General features: G+C 46.3%; 1 protein-coding gene across 8 annotated transcripts in view; it reads right to left on the reverse strand.

The window, feature by feature from the left end:
* RERE (arginine-glutamic acid dipeptide repeats) overlaps positions 1–18480 on the reverse strand; it is a 354724-nt gene that overhangs the window by 77976 nt on the left and 258268 nt on the right. For all 8 annotated transcript variants that reach the window (XM_040427222.1, XM_040427238.1, XM_040427218.1 and 5 more), the window contains 3 exons: positions 13312–13417; positions 8845–8941; positions 955–1059 (listed from right to left, as the gene is read on the reverse strand). In XM_040427222.1, coding sequence (XP_040283156.1) covers positions 955–1059; positions 8845–8941; positions 13312–13417 — 308 coding nt within the window. The remainder of the gene's footprint in view (positions 1–954; positions 1060–8844; positions 8942–13311; positions 13418–18480) is intronic.

Consider the following 18480-nt stretch of genomic DNA (forward strand, 5'->3'; position numbering starts at 1 on the left):
CCTGTACAAGTATATAAATGGGCCATACAAAAAATACGGCGAAAAACTGTTCCATGTAAAATGCCCTCAAAAGACAAGGGGGCACTGCCTCCGACTGGAGAGGAAAACGTTCCGTCTCCAGAAGCGTCAAAGAACTGTGAATCTGTGGAATAGACTTCCTCAGGACGTGATCGCAGAAGGAACAGTGGACAGTTTCAAAAAGGGTTTAGACGAATTCTTAAAAAGTAAAAAACATAAAGGCTTATGAAAACATGTAGAAATCAGAGTCTCACTACTTCCTTGTGGGATTCGCGTCCCCACCTATCCCTTGGTTGAACTTAATGGACGTTTGTCTTTTTTCAACCGTATTAACTATGTAACTATGGAATGGTTGCACAAAGATATGCTGATTGTGTGAAAAGAAAGTGCCTGGTGAAATGGTGCACTTAACAAAAAGTAGGCAAGTCAAAAATCACAAGACCTGTTAACGCAGTATAGCACTAGTATAGTGTAGAATACCTAAAGTATAAGAAAAGGGACCATCCCGAGGCAGGTGTCCTACAAACATGAGAACGCCACAGTATACAAGCAGATGCCGGATTGCTATGGAGTATTGAAAACCTTATGTAGATGCCATCATACTTCACAATATATACACAATTTCACGGAAGCGGGGACAGATACCGCCAGCAATCTGTTAAATGTGACATTGGCTATGCACGCCATAACCAAGTTGTGTTAATCTCCATTCCCAGCACTGTACTCATTGGCATTTGATTAATTCTTTCTGTGAATGACATAAGGAACCTTTCTAGCCAAGAACAGCATAAAAAATGTCACACAATGACATTTCACTCCTACTCAGCGCTGTAGCCAAATGGACAGAATATGCGCTTCCTTCTCCAGCATGAATCACGCGTCCATACAACATGTGTAAGCATGAAGCAATGTGTGCAGCCGAAGAACTGGACTTACCTGGTCTCTGGATTGTACCCCAAGATGTAGAAGAACGAGTCTATCCTGGCTTTGAACTCCCGAGCAGCAAATATGTCCGAGAAATGGGAGATGTTGCACTTGCCCCTGTGAAAACATTTGATTATTATTGGAGTTTATCGTGCTGAATACAACTTGAAGGAACACTCTACTAACTGAAGCCCATTGCGTTCTGGGGCCGTGCGTGATGCAGGGATTTTCCGCAAGGTCTTCTATGACCTTTTATGCACTAGGCATTATACAGAGTGTTCCTTTCATCACAGAATCTCAATACCGTAATATAGTTTAAAGGACTGGCGACAAAAAAATAAAATAAAGTCTCCACAATGTCCTGACCTTGTTGGCTAGGAATCCCCAAACCTTCTCCTGTCTTCTTGAGCCCCCTGATCCGGTCTGTAAACAGTGGACGCTGGCCGTCCATGGTGATCACATCACCCCGGTGACTACTGCCTTGGATGCATCCTCTTCTGCAATTGTGCTGGAAGCATTTGGCGGAGGTGTAGATACACTGCAGTGGAATCTGTCGCATTGGCGCATGCACGGAAAAGGATGTATCCAGGGCAGGGGTCATGTGGGTGAATCATGTGACTGTCACCATTTTGATTGCCACATGGTAGTGAGGACACTAACCTAGGGTGCTCCGGTAAGACATGAGGGGGCTTGGTGTTTCCAAGGCTAGTGCCCACAAAGTGGCCCAGCGCTTTAATACATAAAATGGTGACAGAGCAAAAGGAGACCTTTACACAACAGAGCCGCTGTCTTCTGGATCTGTGGGCGCCACTTCTGACATTTAATGGGATGCTCCAAACTACCATGTGAAAACGTATGTTTTACAGGACTGCAGAGCATAGACCAGGGAATGCAGAACTGTTCGTCATCAAGGCCTCTGCACCAAAACGTGTTACTGTTCCAATGTTCAGAGTTAAGAAATGAGGCAACTTTGCAAATAGTCTTGTGGAATAAATCTGCTCCCCTTTTTGTCCATACAACTCCTATGCAATCCTATAGACTACAGTTACAGATCTCACACGGATTAGTGTCCATGTGTCCCCTACCACTTGCTAGCAGTTACTTGATAAGGCTAGCTTCACATCTACATATTTCTTTCCGGCAGACTGTTCCGTCAGAGAACAACCTGCCAGAACGAACCGGATCCAACGCTGCCGGATACGAACGGAATGTCCGCTGGCCCCATTAAAGTATAATGGGGTCAGGCAGACATTCCGTTCACATCCGGCTGATGAGCAGAGAACTGTGCGGACACAAACCGCTGCACGATGGCTGCCGGAACATTGCTACCGCAGATTTAAAGGTAACCTAAGTTAGCAAACAGCGTGGGAGCGAAGTAGGACTGTAAAGATTAGACTGCAAAAGGTTTGTTTGTAGTCTGAGAACACGGAGACACGTAGGTGTGCACGGGAGCTGAACACACACGGGGAGGATATATTTATGTTTGTTTGGTTGCTTCCTTTTTTACATTTTAAATGCAAGAGAGCAAATAAAAATAGTTGGAAAACGTTATGTACCCTTTAAAGAGAATCTCACCACAATTCTGGACTATTATCTGCAGTAATACATGAGTAGTACTGGACATAAGGAGTACTGATCGACTTTTTTTTTAATTTTTTTTAATTTCCCTACCTTTCCCCGCTGTCAGCTCCTAAAGCTGCACTGAAATACACAGTCCTGCCTGCAGTGCTAACACAATGAAGAGGACTCCTGTGGGCTCAACAGTCCTGACAATGTATTTCAGCTACAGCTTTAAAAGGTGGACAGCAGGGGAATAGGGGGCAGCAAAATAAAAAAAATAACATTCCGGACCCTTTATCTGCAGTACTAGTCATGTGTTACTGTACATATTAGTCCAAGATCATGGTAACAGATTCCCTTTAAATTCCTAGTATATAAACTCTGCCTGTTCCATGCTTGCTAGGGAGGCGCTAAATAGGTTTCAAGAGCAATGCTACGCGGATCGGGGTGGGGGCTGTATAACGCATAGTTTGCACCCTTTGAACTGGGGGGGGGGCTGATGGCCACCATTTGTACGTTCTAATTCCTTACACTATCTTCCTGCTGTGCGCTCATCGTTTCTTTCCCCTGGTATATGGTAACTTTTAGCCTGTAGGTTCGTCACATATGAACAAGTCACCCAAACACGTAAAGATTATTGCCTTTCCCATAATTACAGAAGTTGATGAGGTAAGTACACACTGCAGCAAGACCCCAATGTATCTCAGATGTCAGGACTGAGGGAGGAAGCCATCCATTAGTGATGACCTAGAACATTACAAATCTAGACATTAAACATGGAGCTGAAATCAATTATTTGTACAGAGGTCACACATGTCGGTGTAAGAAATACCAAGACAAATGAACCAGATTTCTCTCTCACAAAGCTACTAAAATAGTGACAACTGCTCAGGACAGAACTGAGGCCGCTTACTATCTACGTAGAGCAAAATGATGGCATTTAATGAGAATTTGTGAATATTTTTTCTGTTATAATAATATGAAAAATAAAATAAAAAATGTATCATCTTGTTGAGATGGCTTTCAGGAAATTTTACTTGTGAATGAGTCTGCTGGGCGAGCTCATCTCTGAATGGGTCCATGGGGTGGAACTTGTAGACCTGCTCAGTGAGGCCTCTGACCAGTGGTGTAGCTAGAAATGACTGGGCCCCACAGCAAATTTTTGAATGGCTGCTTAAATTACAATCTAAGGGTATAAGACCCTTAAATAATAATAATAAAAAAATAAATTAAAAAAAAAATGTAAAAAAATGTTCAGATCGGATGTAAAACAGGAGATCAGCTAAGCTAGGTAGGCTGACATTTTTTTATTGGGTCTCCTGGTTGGCGAAGTTACCAAGTTAAATGGGGCAATCTAATAAAGAAAAGGCATATCTCACCGATCCTGACAATGAAGGGGGCACAGCTCCGATACTGGGACCTCATTCACTTGAAAACAGTGACGTTGTTGCAGGGCCACAGCATCTTCATACTCAACATGGTCAGACACCAAAGATCATAAAAAGTAGCAATATGCCATTACTTTCTGAGATAGGGATACCCTTTCTAAGAAACATTCATACCCAGAGTTGTCACCCAGCTTTTTGAATGACAACTCTAGCGGGAGCTGTAGTTGCAGCTACATCGGTGATCACACAACACTGGAGGCCTGTAAGACGACTTGTAGACCTGTGATTCTCTCTTTTCTAGGTAGGAAATGTGCTCTAGGCCTCATGCACACAAATGTATTTTCTTTCCGTGTCTGTTCCGTTTTTGTTGCGGACCGTATACGGAACCATTCATTTCAATGGTTCCGCAAAAAAAAACTGAAGTTGCTCCGTGTACATTCCGTTTCCATATGTCCGTCCTGCAAAAGGATAGAACAGGTCCTATTATTGCGTGCATTACGGACAAGGATAGTACTGTTCTTTTAGGGGCCAGCTGTTCCATTCCGCAAAATACGGAATGCACATGGACTTCATCCGTATTTTTTGCAGACCGCAAAATACATACGGTCGTGTGCATGAGGCCTTACTTGGTGAAAAACAAGTTTTACAGGGTAAGGCTCTGTTCACACTTCCAGTATAATGGAAGCAAAGCCAGATCATCACCTGACACCAGTAGAGACAGATGACCCAAATGACTACTATTCTTTCCATCTAATCTGATGGAATTGCTGAGACTCTGACTAAAGTGTGAACCCCGTCCAAGTTCAGGTGCCTTTATACGGGCCAATTTTGCAGGCGAGTGTCGGGAAGGAAGGGTTTCTTCCCGAAGAGCACCTGCTCGTCAGTAAAGAGAGCACTGTATTAAAGGTGGATCTAGAAGGCCCAATATTCTGGCCGATTATCAGGAAGGAATGTTCCTATGAACGCTCATTTCAAATGATTTGGTATGAGGACGAGTGATCGCAGCAGTCATCCCTCCCTCGTCTTCATACTGTGGAGGCGATCGCTGCATGTAAATGTAGCGGTGACCTCTACTTCGCTTCCTTCCCGACAATCTGCTGCTCATCTGATCTAAATGCGCTGCAGTCGTCCCCATACCGACTTGCCATCAGTCGTCCCCATACCGACTTGCCTTTTGCCAGCAGCAGAGGTTGTTTTTTGTAACCGCATGAATGATTAAATTACCCAAGGAACGAGCATTTCGCTCGTTCATTGGGTAATCGGTGGCACGTCTACATGCCACATAATCACTAATAAGTGTTCCAATGAAAGCTGGTTAGCGATCCTCCTGCCAAGAATCGGCCCAGGTTAAGGGCCCTTTAGGTCCCTGACCTCATTTAGATGTATGGAAAAGAAATGACTGCCCCAAAAAGTCTTTGTTGGCAATGTGTTGGGATTGCGAAGACGTTCTTTTGTTTCTTTTAGGCAGTTGCATGAATCTCCCCCACCGTGTAAACCTCAGTAGGGCTATTAATTTGGGGCAAAGTACAAGCTATTAAATGCAGCTTTACCTCCTGCTCTATAAATGGCGCATTACGGGAACACAAACCATCTGAGGCCTGACAAGTACTTCCCCCAGCCAAGTGAAGCTGGCTTTTCTACACGAGGCTGCACTGCAGGAATTTGCAGCGTTTGTGGAGAGCGCTGCTCTGAGTGAAAGGAGAAGATTATCCACTTTCTGGTATCCAAGCTCCCGACGCCCCCAGCACAAGTTGGAGCTAATTTGCCTTGAAATCAGCAGCTCTGGTTATGTGGCTCTGAACAAAGCAAATGTCTCCAGATGGTTTTATTTAAGCGCCATCTGAGCGTTATTATCAAGCAGATTACTTGGTTTCACGTTCTGTCGGCATCCATACCGCAGACCGCCAAGTGCAAAGCTCTGCCAGGAAAAGAATTTCAGCTTCACCTCCCTTCACTCCGCTCTGAGATTGAGCAGGTCCCTTTCACAAACTTTCCACTTCCCTGAAAAGCCAGTGAACGTGCCTGGAGGTACATTTTGTTACCTATGAGGGCACGGAGGACAATTCCACGTGGATCAAAATACAACTGTGGCACAGAATGCCAGAACGCACACTAGGCTCGATAAGACCCAGACGCTGGAATAAAATAAGAAAACTTGTACTAAGCGAAAGGTTTTTCTTCTAAAGATCCTCCTTAACTGTTTCTATATGTAGATGGAGTCTCTCGAAAATTCATCAGCCACCCCCTGTCCACCATTATGTAACGCTTCCTCTATATGAGGGGTGACACACACCAGAGCTCCTTCTGAAGGTCCACTTCATGGACCACTGCCCTACTGAAAGGACCACTTAGCTGCTCCCCACCGCTCCGGTCCCCTGTGCTGGCTCTCACGTCACCATCGATCAGTTTAGGGTTTGTTTCTTCCTCCCCGGTATAGACATGGGGATGTTTTCAGCAGTGATGTGTCCACACGAGACAACTAACCACTGAAGCCAGCGGTTGGATAAGAAGGAGATCCGAACATCAGCACGGAGGACTTTCAGTAGGGCATGCCAACATCTGTTAGACAACCTTTAAACTTGAGCATTTAAAGGGATAGACTAGGATTAGAAATACATGTTTTCTTACAGAAACAGCGTCACCCCTGTGTACGTTGTGTGCGATTCTGTAGCGCAGTTCCATTGAAATGAATGGTACTGAACCGTAAAACCACACGCAACCTGCGGACAGGTGTGGCGTTCTTTCCGTGTTTCCAATCCCTACAACCCCCTTAAAGAGGACCAGTCCCCACTCTTGACATGTCTGTTTTAATAACTACTTGAATTTCCAACATAATAAGAATTCTAGGGCATCTGTTCTTATGACTCGATGTGCCATTTCTTTATTATTCCTGATAGAAGTTATGAAGTTTGCAAGGATGGTCCAGATGGGTGTTACCAGTTGGGGAGGGGGTCCCTACAGCACTGATAGGATAGTGTCAGACTGTGAGCAAAACACTCCCCCCAACTGGTTAACATTCATCTGGACCCTCAATGCAAACTGCTAGAAATGTATTATTCATAACTTCTAGCAGGAATAATAAAGGAATGGTACAACACAGAGTCATAAGAATAGATGCTGCAGAATTGTTATTTCATGGGAAATGGGAGAAGTTACTGCAGTGCACAAAGGAGGTATACACTGGGACGAATGGCTGACGTAAACCTCCAGTGTCTATAGGCTCTATACCGTCTGACAGAGGCCAATTTTGATGGCAGGGGAAAAAAAATTGATTATGAGCAGACAAAAAATAATGTGGTAGATTTATCAAAACTGGGGCAAATGAAAAGTCAGATTCCACCATTCATTTTTAGAGGATCAATCTGGTTACTATGGACAGCCAGTTTTCATTTGCACCAGTCTTAGGGCTCTTTCACACCTGCGTTATTGCCTTCCGGCATAGAGTTCAGTCGTCGGGGCTCTATGTCGGAAGAATCCTGATCAGGATTATCCTAATGCATTCTGAATAGAGAGAAATCCGTTCAGGATGCATCAGGATGTCTTCAGTTCCGGAACGGAACGTTTTTTGGCCGGAGAAAATACCGCAGCATGCTGCGCTTTTTGCTCCGGCCAAAAATCCGGAACACTTGCCGCAAGGCCGGATCCGGAATTAATGCCCATTGGAAGGCATTGATCCGGATCTGGCCTTAAGCTAAACGTCGTTTCGGCGCATTGCCGCAGCCGACATTTAGCTTTTTCTGAATGGTTACCATGGCTGCCGGGACGCTAAAGTCCTGGCAGCCATGGTAAGTGTAGTGGGGAGCAGTGTACTTACCGTCCGTGCGGCTCCCCGGGCTCTCCAGAGTGACGTCAGGGCGCCCCAAACGCATGGATCACGTGATCGCATGGATCACGTAATCCATGCGCATGGGGCGCTCTGACGTCATTCTGGAGAGCCCGGGGAGCCGCACGGACTGTAAGTATACTGCTCCCCCGCTCCCCGCTCCTACTATGGCAACCAGGACTTTAATAGCGTCCTGGGTGCCATAGTAACACTGAAAGCATTTGGAAGACGGTTCCGTCTTCAAATGCTTTCAGTACACTTGCGTTTTTCCGGATCCGGCGGGCACCTCCGGCAACGGAACTGCATGCCGGATCCCAACAACGCAAGTGTGAAAGAGGCCTAAATAAATCTCCCTGAACGTGTCCTGGGTGATGGGTTTGACTTTGACCAGTCTGCATGGAGTTTGAGTATTCTTGTGCATTTTTACGGGTGCTTCTTTCAGGTGCTCTTGTTTACGCTCATGTTCCAAAACTAAGCCAAATAAACTAGGGAGATCAGACCGAAAAATGACTGCAAGTAAGGCCGAATGCACACGGCCGTGTTCCGCGGCCGAGAGCGGTCCGTGGTATGCCGGGCTGGATTCCTGTTCAGAGCAGGCGCGCACGGCGTCATTGGTTGCTATGACGCCGTGCGCTTCATGCCGCCGCTGCACTATAGTAATACACTGGTATGATCTATACGAGTGTATTACTGTACAGCAGCGGCGGCATGAAGCACACGGCGTCATAGCAACCAATGACGCCGTGCGCTCCTGCTCTGAACAGGAATCCAGGTCGGCATACCACGGACCGCTCTCGGCCGCGGAACACGGCCGTGTGCATTCGGCCTAAGGCTGTGTTCACATCTGTTTTCTAGATCTGGCGCAAATGCTGGCTGACGGCCTGATATAAAAAAATCATTGTATGCAACGGTTTTTGTCCGGCTGAAACCCAGAATTTATGCCGGAAATTGGCCAGATCACTGCCGAACCTCACTGCGGTCAGTGGGTATCCGGCGGTGAAGTATAGGATCCGGCAGGCTGCTCTGTCAGATCTTCGAATGGAGATAAGAACGAGGCCTAATCTGTATCTGGAGGGACTACAGCAGATGATTACAGACATGTTGTCGGGATCTGAAGCAGCTGGTGCTTACCTGAGAGCGACTGCATGGTATGTGTCGACATAATCAGAGATGAAGAGTTCTCTGTTCCGAATTACTGGGTCTGTGATCACCAGCTCCCGGCCAGAATCTAGGAGACAACACGAAGTCAGAGGGTTTCAAATACAAAAATCATGTCCATAGTTAAGCACATGATCGAGGGTAATATATAGACATGGGCTCTGCCACACAGAATAACTAATTACGGAAGCAAGGCCAGTTTCACACGAGCGTATTCTGTCCGGGAAACACTCTCCATGTGACAGCATTTCCCGGGCTGAACACTGCTCCTGTGACATGAGCCGACAACATTATACCGCCTGATTAGATTAGATTTATACCGTCTGAACTAGGATCTACTGAATTGTACTCACAAAATGCTGTCAGTATAGTTCAGTACAACAGTGGTCAGACAGGAATTCACAGCATTATAAATCATTAGAACGCTGTGAGTTTGCGTCACATGGAGCATATTTCTCAGACTGAAGGCGTTCGTATGAAACCGACCTAATTACAAAGAGGATTAAAGAACAGCCCCAGAAGAGCCACACTGTGGTACCAGTAAGGGCGCCTTCACGTGTTGCGGATTTTGTTGTAGAAATGAAATATCAGTTCCATTCACCTGGGGATTGCAGAAATACATGTGCTGCCGCCCTAATGAAATGAATGGAACTGATTTTCAATCACGTAAAAATTCTGCAATAAAATCTGCAGCGTGTGGAGAAGCCCTGACAGTCCTCTGCGATATGCAGGTCCATCACTGAACATTTTTGTGTTAACTTCAAAACATACTGTTATGTTGTTTACAGACAAAGCTCCATTTCCCCTGATACCGAGCTCCAAATTACCACCTGAAGAAGCCACTAGAGGGAGTTTAGAAGCTTACAGCATACGCATTATAGACAGTAAGTAATAAGCGCGCCCTGTAGTGGTGGCTGAAGTTCATTTAATTAACATTAAAAGGGTGTTCCAGGGCCCCTAAAAATATGGGTGGAGGCTGAGGATGGCACGACCGACGACTCCACGTGGCAGCCGCAGCCAATCACTGGCTTTTAGCTGCCACGCCGGTAAGCAGAAACGTCATTGCTGCAGCGCTAGTCTTGCTACAGTGGTGACATGACCAACTCATTCATGTGACCACTGCAGCCAATCAGTGGCCGAGTAGTCTCGCATGTCATGACTACAGCGCTGGAAGGAGGAGAGATTCAGTGGGTGCTTATTACATTTTAGAACATTACCAGGTTTCAGCTTAATTTTTTGGGGCTCCATAAAACCCCTTTACAGAGGACCTGTCACCTCCCCTCACTAATATGTGTACCTCATGTAATAACAATTCTGGAGCATTTAGTCTTGTGACATTATACCAGTCTTTTATTCCTACTAGAAGTTATAAAATAATTACCAGCAGTCTGCAATAAAGGTGATCTGAATCTCTGCATCATACTTTTTTTTTAATTATATATATACAGATATATGTTCTGCTTCCACTCCCATAAAATAGCTCTCCAGAATTTTCACACTGATGGCCTATCCTCAGGATGGGTCATCAATATCAAATCGGTGGTGGTCCGACTGCCCAACCCACGCCAATCAGCTGCTTGAGGAAGCCGCAACATTCACCTCCTTGCAGCTCACCCACACAGCACAGTCCATTGGATAACGGTTGTGCTTGGTATTCAAGTGAATGGGGCTGAGCTGCGCCTCGGACATGTGATCAGTGAGATGATGGGGGGGGGGGGGGGGGGGGGGCGCAGGTGTCGGGAAGTCGGACCCCTGCTGATCTGATATTAATGACCTATCCTAAGAATGGACCATCAATACCAAAATGCCAGAAAACCCTTTTAAGAAATCAGTGAGGAATGTTGAAATTAAAAACCCTGTGTTATGTGGCAGAAGTTCAGTGTAAGTGAATGCCCCACCCTCTCATGTGTATACATACATTTAAAAGGGGTTCTGCAGTTTTTTTAAACTGATCAGCATCTGATTGGCGGGGGTCTGACAACCGGGACCCCAGCCGATCAGCTGTTAGAGAAGGCAGCGGCGCGGGTAGTAGCGTCGTGGCCTTCTCGCTGTTTATCGCAGGCCCAGTGACGTCATGACTAGTATCACTGTCCTGGGCGGGGCTAAACTCTGTTCACTTGAATGGAGCTTAGCCCCGCCCAGGCCATTGATACTAGTCGTGATGTCACTGGGGCTGTGGTAAACAGCGAGAAGGCCACGACGCTACTACCCGCGCCGCTGCCTTCTCTAACAGCTGATCGGCAGGGGTCCCGGGTGTCGGACCCCCGCCAATCAGATGCAGAACCCCTTTAAATGTATGTACACGTATTAGAGGGTGGGGCATTCACTTACACTGAACGTCTGCCACATAACACAGGGTTTTTAGGTTCAACATTCCTCACTGATTTCTTAAAAGGATAGATCATCAGTTTAAAACAACTGCAGAACCCCTTTAATGTGTGCACATACATTTAAAAGATAAGGAGCTTGTTTGCTGCAACTATATTGAGCTAAGTAAAAACAGTATACAATAAGCTCTCATGTGCCCTCTAGTGGAAGCTGCAGACAGCAAACAAGATATTATCATAAGGCAAGGGATTTGGACACCTATAAAGCTCTAGCAATATTTCAATTCACACTGAATTCTGAACCTAAAAATTCTATGATAGAAGGTGGAGACTCGCTTTAAAGAGTCGGGTGACTTTTACCATCTTAATGTGCTATCATTCCTTGGCGTATGACCTGACAATCTTTCCAAACAAGACCAAGGAGTCTGAAGAAACACAGCAGACAAGATATTTAGAATTCACAAAGTTGCACGGTAACTCGCCAAACTTTTTTTTTGGGGGTGTTTCCTCCTGTGTAGTTCTGGCACTGGATTTACTCCGAAACAACAGATCAGCAGGATCTCAGCTCAGCTCAGCCCCCCCCCCCCCCATCAGATACTGATGTCTACCCTGAGGATAGGCTATCAACAGTAAAATCCTAGACAACTCCTGGAAAACTACAACCCCATAACCTCTCTGATGTATGGATCACCCAGCTTATAATTGCTGATAATTTTGCTTTCAACGGGTGCTGTACGGACGCAAGGACGAAAATACTCAGACCTGTCTAACAAGTCTCCTCATTACCTTACTTAAGAAATCATTAAAAAACTTATTGAATAAAAGATTCCATTAACGACTGATTAATCATCCCAACAATTTCACCTGAAATGAAAACAAGGCCAACGTGCCGATCCTGAGGAAGGCAAACGCAGGATAATTCTGCAAAAGGAGGCCAGATTCAGACAGATGTATTTTCCGTCCGTGGGTGCAACCCACTGCACGGAGACAGCACGCGGACCCCTAAAAGTCAATTGTGCTGTTTTCCATTGTGTCAGAGAAAACTGATCCGTCCTCATTGACTTACACTGTGTGTCAGGACTGATCCGCCTTGCTCCGCACCACATCGCGGACAGAAAAACGCTGCTTGCGCCTTATTCTGTCCGCGAATGGAGCGCAACCAAACGGAATGGAGTGCATTTTGGAGCAATCCGTTTCGTTCAGTTCAGTCCCCATTGAAAATAATTCACGGATCTCAATAGCGGAATTGAAAACGCTGGTGTGAAAGTAGCCTAATTCATGACCAGGCCTGTGCCTCATCATAAGTGACATGCCTCCTCCGGCAGCGCACACGCTGACCTTGATAAATCAGGGCCAATGACCTCCAAGTCCGTGTTCTACCGAATCCAGCCTTAGGCCTAGCGGCCTGACAGTGCTTCTCAAAAGGTGTAGACGCACAACAAATAGGTCCTTTTTTGGGTGCAGGACATCTTTTTTGGGTGCAGGACCTAAGGGTAGAAGCTAACAAGGTCCACAAATTGTTTGTGTCATCAGGTTGTCAAGAGATAGCCATAGATCTGAGAAGGTCAACATAACATCTGACTCGCACAACTGTGATGGGTCCGGGAAAGACGGTCCGTATGTCAGCCGCATCTCCCGGACTTATCGCGGCTTCACTGACCTGAACTGACTGCATCACAGTGTTTCATGATATAGTCAATTCCTAGCTGATGGCGGAACTATCGTACGGTACCGACATGACTATGTACAGTAGAGGAGACCCGTGATCAGATAGGAACTGACTATCAAATCTTTATGATGCAGTCTGTTCTAGTGAGGGGAGCCACGACGGACACATGGACCGTGTTTCCATACTGTGTACATACACATAGTATGATGGGCAGACTAGATGGAACTTCTTTTCTACCTATGATGTGTGCCACAAGAAAGAAAATGTTGCACTGTGATTAAATGGGTTTAGACGGTTTTCCCCACAGGAACAGTGCCCCTTCTCTCCATGGGTTGTGTCTGGTATTGCAGGTTATCATCATAATAATGAATAAGGCTCCAATAGCAGACACGGCACTGATGTCATTGGAAGGTACACAGTCATGAATACAAGCATAGGGTTTACCGTTCTCATTGTGCCGATCTTGAACCAAGTGCTGGTAGACGGAGTCTGGAACCTCTGACTGGCGGTAGTACCACTTAACGTTCATCAGAAGATGGTCTCGTTTACTCTGCAATAGACAAAATAGATTGTTAGAAAGAATTGTTAGAAACATCCAGTAAATTTGGGGCAAAAGTGACTAAATCCAGAATTACGGCCATATCCCTCATATGAGCTGAAGACCCAGTAGGGGTCAGATTAAAGTATCATATGGCACGGCAGGAGTGTGAGGTTTCTGCTGCAGCAGGCGGCCTCCAGAGACCCATAATGAACGCCAAAATGGACTGATGATATAGGTGGGCATTAGTGTAAAAATGCAATCATGAGTAACACCACCGCATACCCGCTATGTACCCTCCTGTGCGGCAATCTAACAGACAACCCGATGGTAAGCAGAGTACGAAACTGGTCTAGGAGTGGCGATGAAGTCAAACAAGGTCATGCAGCTTCTGGAGAACAGGATTTTATGTTTCTGTATTTATTTCACATCCTTTGATTCAGAATTTGATGCCCAGCTGATGACTGCCCGGAGGGGCTGCAGTAGGAAAGAGGATTTGCAATTCCCTTTGTACAGAGGTCGCGGTGAGGCTGATCAATGAGAGCATCAACAAGCAGAACATGCACTGCTCAATGCAATTAAAATGCCTTCAAAAACTCCATAAAAAAAACCACAAACCTAAAAAGCAAGCGAATGCCTGATACAAAGAAAAGTCAAGCTGGGTTTTAAAGGGGTTCTCCGCTTTGGATAATGCTTTCTTCTTAGAAGGGTTCCCTGACAATAAGGTGATCACAACACGTCCACCTGCGCGGGGACCCCCAGCGATCAGCTGTGATTTGTGGTGAACGTCACAGTTCCATTTACCGGTAGCGCCACCACAGGGGAAAATAAGCATTACACAAAGTCCCATGGGTTGTGTGTGTAAGGCCTCATTCACACGTACATGGATTTTCACGGACCGCGGTCTGTGAAAACCCGGCCTGCTGCGTGCATGAGCACACGGCGTCATTTGTTGCTATGACCCCATGTGTTTTTTGTGCCGCCGTACAGTAATACACTTGTATGATCTATTCGAGTGTATTACTGTACAGCGGCGGCACCAAGTGCGTGGCGTCATAGCAACCAATGACGCCGTGCGCTGGTGCACTCAGCAGGACAGGTTTTCACGGACCGTGGTCTGAAAATCCACGTTTGTGTGAATGAGGCCTAATGCAGGACAGGACAGTTCCTCCGGAGTGAGGGGCGCTCTTTGTAAGCTCTCCTGGCCAACACTTCTGATCTTTAACAGAATACTGCCACATGCACACGAACGTTGTTTGGGTCCGAGCAGCATTTTTTGTGGATTGGATGCGGACCCATTCACTTGAATGAGGCTGCAAGAGAGGCGGACAGCACTCCCGATGCCGTCGGCATCTGTACCTCCGTTCTGCGGCCCACAAAAATAATTATAGGACTGGTCTATTAAGAGCCAGACCTTCCGTTCCGCAAAATTCGGAATGCACACGGTTGGTGTCCGTGTTTTGCGGATTACCAATTTGTGAACAGCAAAACAAGGCACGGCCATTTGCATGAGGCCTAACAGGGTTTAAGAAAATGGGTTTCCTAAACTGGACAAAGGGACACTGACAGGCCCAATAAGCATAATTATCTATCTATCTATCTATCTATATATATATATATATATATACACAGTACAGACCAAAAGTTTGGACACACCTTCTCATTCAAAGAGTTTTCTTTATTTTCATGACTATGAAGGCATCAAAACTATGAATTAACACATGTGGAATTATATACATAACAAACACGTGTGAAACAACTGAAAATATGTCATATTCTAGGTTCTTCAAAGTAGCCACCTTTTGCTTTGATTACTGCTTTGCACACTCTTGGCATTATCTTGATGAGCTTCAAGAGGTAGTCCCCTGAAATGGTCTTCCAACAGTCTTGAAGGAGTTCCCAGAGATGCTTAGCACTTGTTGGCTCTTTTGCCTTCACTCTGCGGTTCAGCTCACCCCAAACCATCTCGATTGGGTTCAGGTCCGGTGACTGTGGAGGCCAGGTCATCTGGCGCAGCACCCCATCACTCTCCTTCATGGTCAAATAGCCCTTACTTTCAAAGTTTTCCCAATTTTTCGGCTGACTGACTGACCTTCATTTCTTAAAGTAATGATGGCCACTCGTTTTTCTTTACTTAGCTGCTTTTTTCTTGCCATAATACAAATTCTAACAGTCTATTCAGTAGGACTATCAGCTGTGTATCCACCTGACTTCTCCTCAACGCAACTGATGGTCCCAACCCCATTTATAAGGCAAGAAATCCCACTTATTAAACCTGACAGGGCACACCTGTGAAGTGAAAACCATTTCAGGGGACTACCTCTTGTAGCTCATCAAGAGAATGCCAAGAGTGTGCAAAGCAGTAATCAAAGCAAAAGGTGGCTACTTTGAAGAACCTAGAATATGACATATTTTCAGTTGTTTCACACTTGTTTGTTATGTATATAATTCCCCATGTGTTAATTCATAGTTTTGATGCCTTCAGTGTGAATCTACAATTTGCATAGTCATGAAAATAAAGAAAACTCTGTGAATGAGAAGGTGTGTCCAAACTTTTGGTCTGTACTGTGTATATATATATATATATATATATATATATATATATATATATATATATATACACACATACACACATACACACACACATACATGCACAGGTCTTCTAATGTGTATTAAAAACATAGGTATAACCCCTGTCCACCTTATAAATACAGCAAACTCCAGCAGTAACCGGATGGTTTCAGACTATGCAGGTACACCCCCCCCCCCCTTAAATTGTAACACTCATCTGGACCTTCATTCTAAAGTGTGGGCAGTTCATTCATAACTTCTAGCAGGAAGAATAAAGGAAAGGCACATGACAGAGCTCAGAATTGTTATTACATGGGGCATGTGGGTAGTCACTAAAAGGGTCATGTCAGGAGAGAGGACAGGTTGTTGAATACTCTAAACGTATCTCTGATTAAGTCATCTAAGATGCACCACCATTTACTGGAGGGAAAATAAGGGGGGGGGGGGGGAGGCTCTTACACAAACCCCTTTTCTTCAGTCTTCGTCTGAAACTTATCTCAAGTCTGTAACACAAGTGAAAAAATTCAGACTTGAAAATGTATTGCTCCCATATTCCAAAAACTGCAGGAAGTTTAGAATAGCCTAAAGGGAAATTAACATTCCTTCACCGTGAGGCAAACCACAGCGCGTTTATTTTCATTTCTTCTATGCCAACGGTAACTTTTTTTTTTTACAAGTTGTTGTAAGCCTGCACGAACATTTATTCCCACATAACGCATAGCTTGGGCTTCCAAGAGGTGAAAGGGGAGAAGGGGCTGGAAAGATGAGAGTTATTCCCACTTCAAATAGGGGAAAAAAAAAAAAAAAAAAAAAGAGCTCTAGTTTGAAGACATACATGCAATGACAGGAATGGCCAGCGGGTGGTAGCATTGTGCCAAATACAGTACAAAGCATCGGTCTATCACAGCAGAGTAGGCTGGGGTATCAGCACCTGTATGTCTCTATTAGGATTATTAGACTGCAGGATATATAGCAGGGATGGCCAACTGGTGGCTCTCCAGCTGTTGTAAAACTACAACTCTCACCATGCCCTAATGTAAGCAGATAGCTGTAGGCAGTCTAGGCATGCTGGGAGTTGTAGTTTTGCAACAGCTGGAGCGCCTCAGGTTGGCCATGCCTGATATATAGCATCGATAAAACAGAGGAATCCCAGGAGCCAGGCAGCCGACGTGCCAGGTAAACTGCTCCTGGCACCAAACGTTTAGGTGTATGTGCACACGGGACCGCATGTACGGTATTATGTCCATGCATTAAGTGCCTCTATATATGTTAGATTGTATATCTCCTGACTACATTGATGGATGACCTGCCTGCTTTCCTTGTACCTCGCCATTGTTTTGCAAATGGCAACACAGCACACAATACAACGTCCTAATGTGCTGCAACACATGGAGCGGGAGATGTGTGGCCATTGTGTGCACTGACCCCTATGAGAAGGGTCAGGAGAGGGCACATAGGAGCATAGCAGGGGTTAAAAAAGCCAGTTAACCTCCAGATTGAGAGCAATGACTGGTGTCAGGGCCTGAACAAGCAATGTGCGCCCTCCTGGAAATGTCCGCCCTTCCTCATTCAAGAAGCAATGATGATAATTGACAGAAGGAACCTCTTTCACCTAATTCACACAGGACCTAAAGTCCTATGTGAGGAGATGGGGAGGTGAGTGCGGGCACGGCGGGGCGAGTGCGGGCACGGCGGGGCGAGCGCGGGCACGGCGGGGCGAGCGCGGGCACGGCGGGGCGAGCGCGGGCACGGCGGGGCGAGCGCGGGCACGGCGGGGCGAGCGCGGGCACGGCGGGGCGAGCGCGGGCACGGCGGGGCGAGCGCGGGCACGGCGGGGCGAGCGCGGGCACGGCGGGGCGAGCGCGGGCACGGCGGGGCGAGCGCGGGCACGGCGAGCGCGGGCACGGCGAGGCGAGCGCGGGCACGGCGAGGCGAGCACGGGCACGGCGAGGCGAGCGCGGGCCCCGCGAGGCGAGTGCGGGCACGGCGGGACGAGTGAGGGCACGGCGGGACGAGTCCACTGGGCAGACTACCCCCGATTCAGTATAGGGAAAGACCCGTCAATCAAGCCAGCAGGCCAAAGCGAACACACACAGCGGACTCCTCTCCCTGTTCCCGGATAAAATGATGTTTTCTCTGGGACCCTGCCAGAATTTCATGCCGACCATGGCTCGGGCAACATGAACCAGATGACAAATTCCCTTTAAAATCAAGGTTGCATATAAAAATACAGTTATACATTTCAGCCCATAGAAATAGTTTTACAGGGCAAGAACCCCTGTGGGCGACGTCCAGGCGCCGTGTCCCCCTGCTCCTCTAACAGATGTATTCCAGGAGATGTAATACGGTGGCTCTGAAATCTCTGTGACACCAGCCCAAGAAACGCGCTAGTAATGAATCTTATGGATACACCTCCAGGCTAACGCTGTCATACGTAATGACATATCAGGAAAAGGAGAACAGAATTGTTATTAGCTACAGGCGGGGCGGGCAACCATCAAATC

This window comes from Bufo bufo, chromosome 1, assembly GCF_905171765.1.
Source record: "Bufo bufo chromosome 1, aBufBuf1.1, whole genome shotgun sequence".
Taxonomy (NCBI): domain Eukaryota; kingdom Metazoa; phylum Chordata; class Amphibia; order Anura; family Bufonidae; genus Bufo; species Bufo bufo.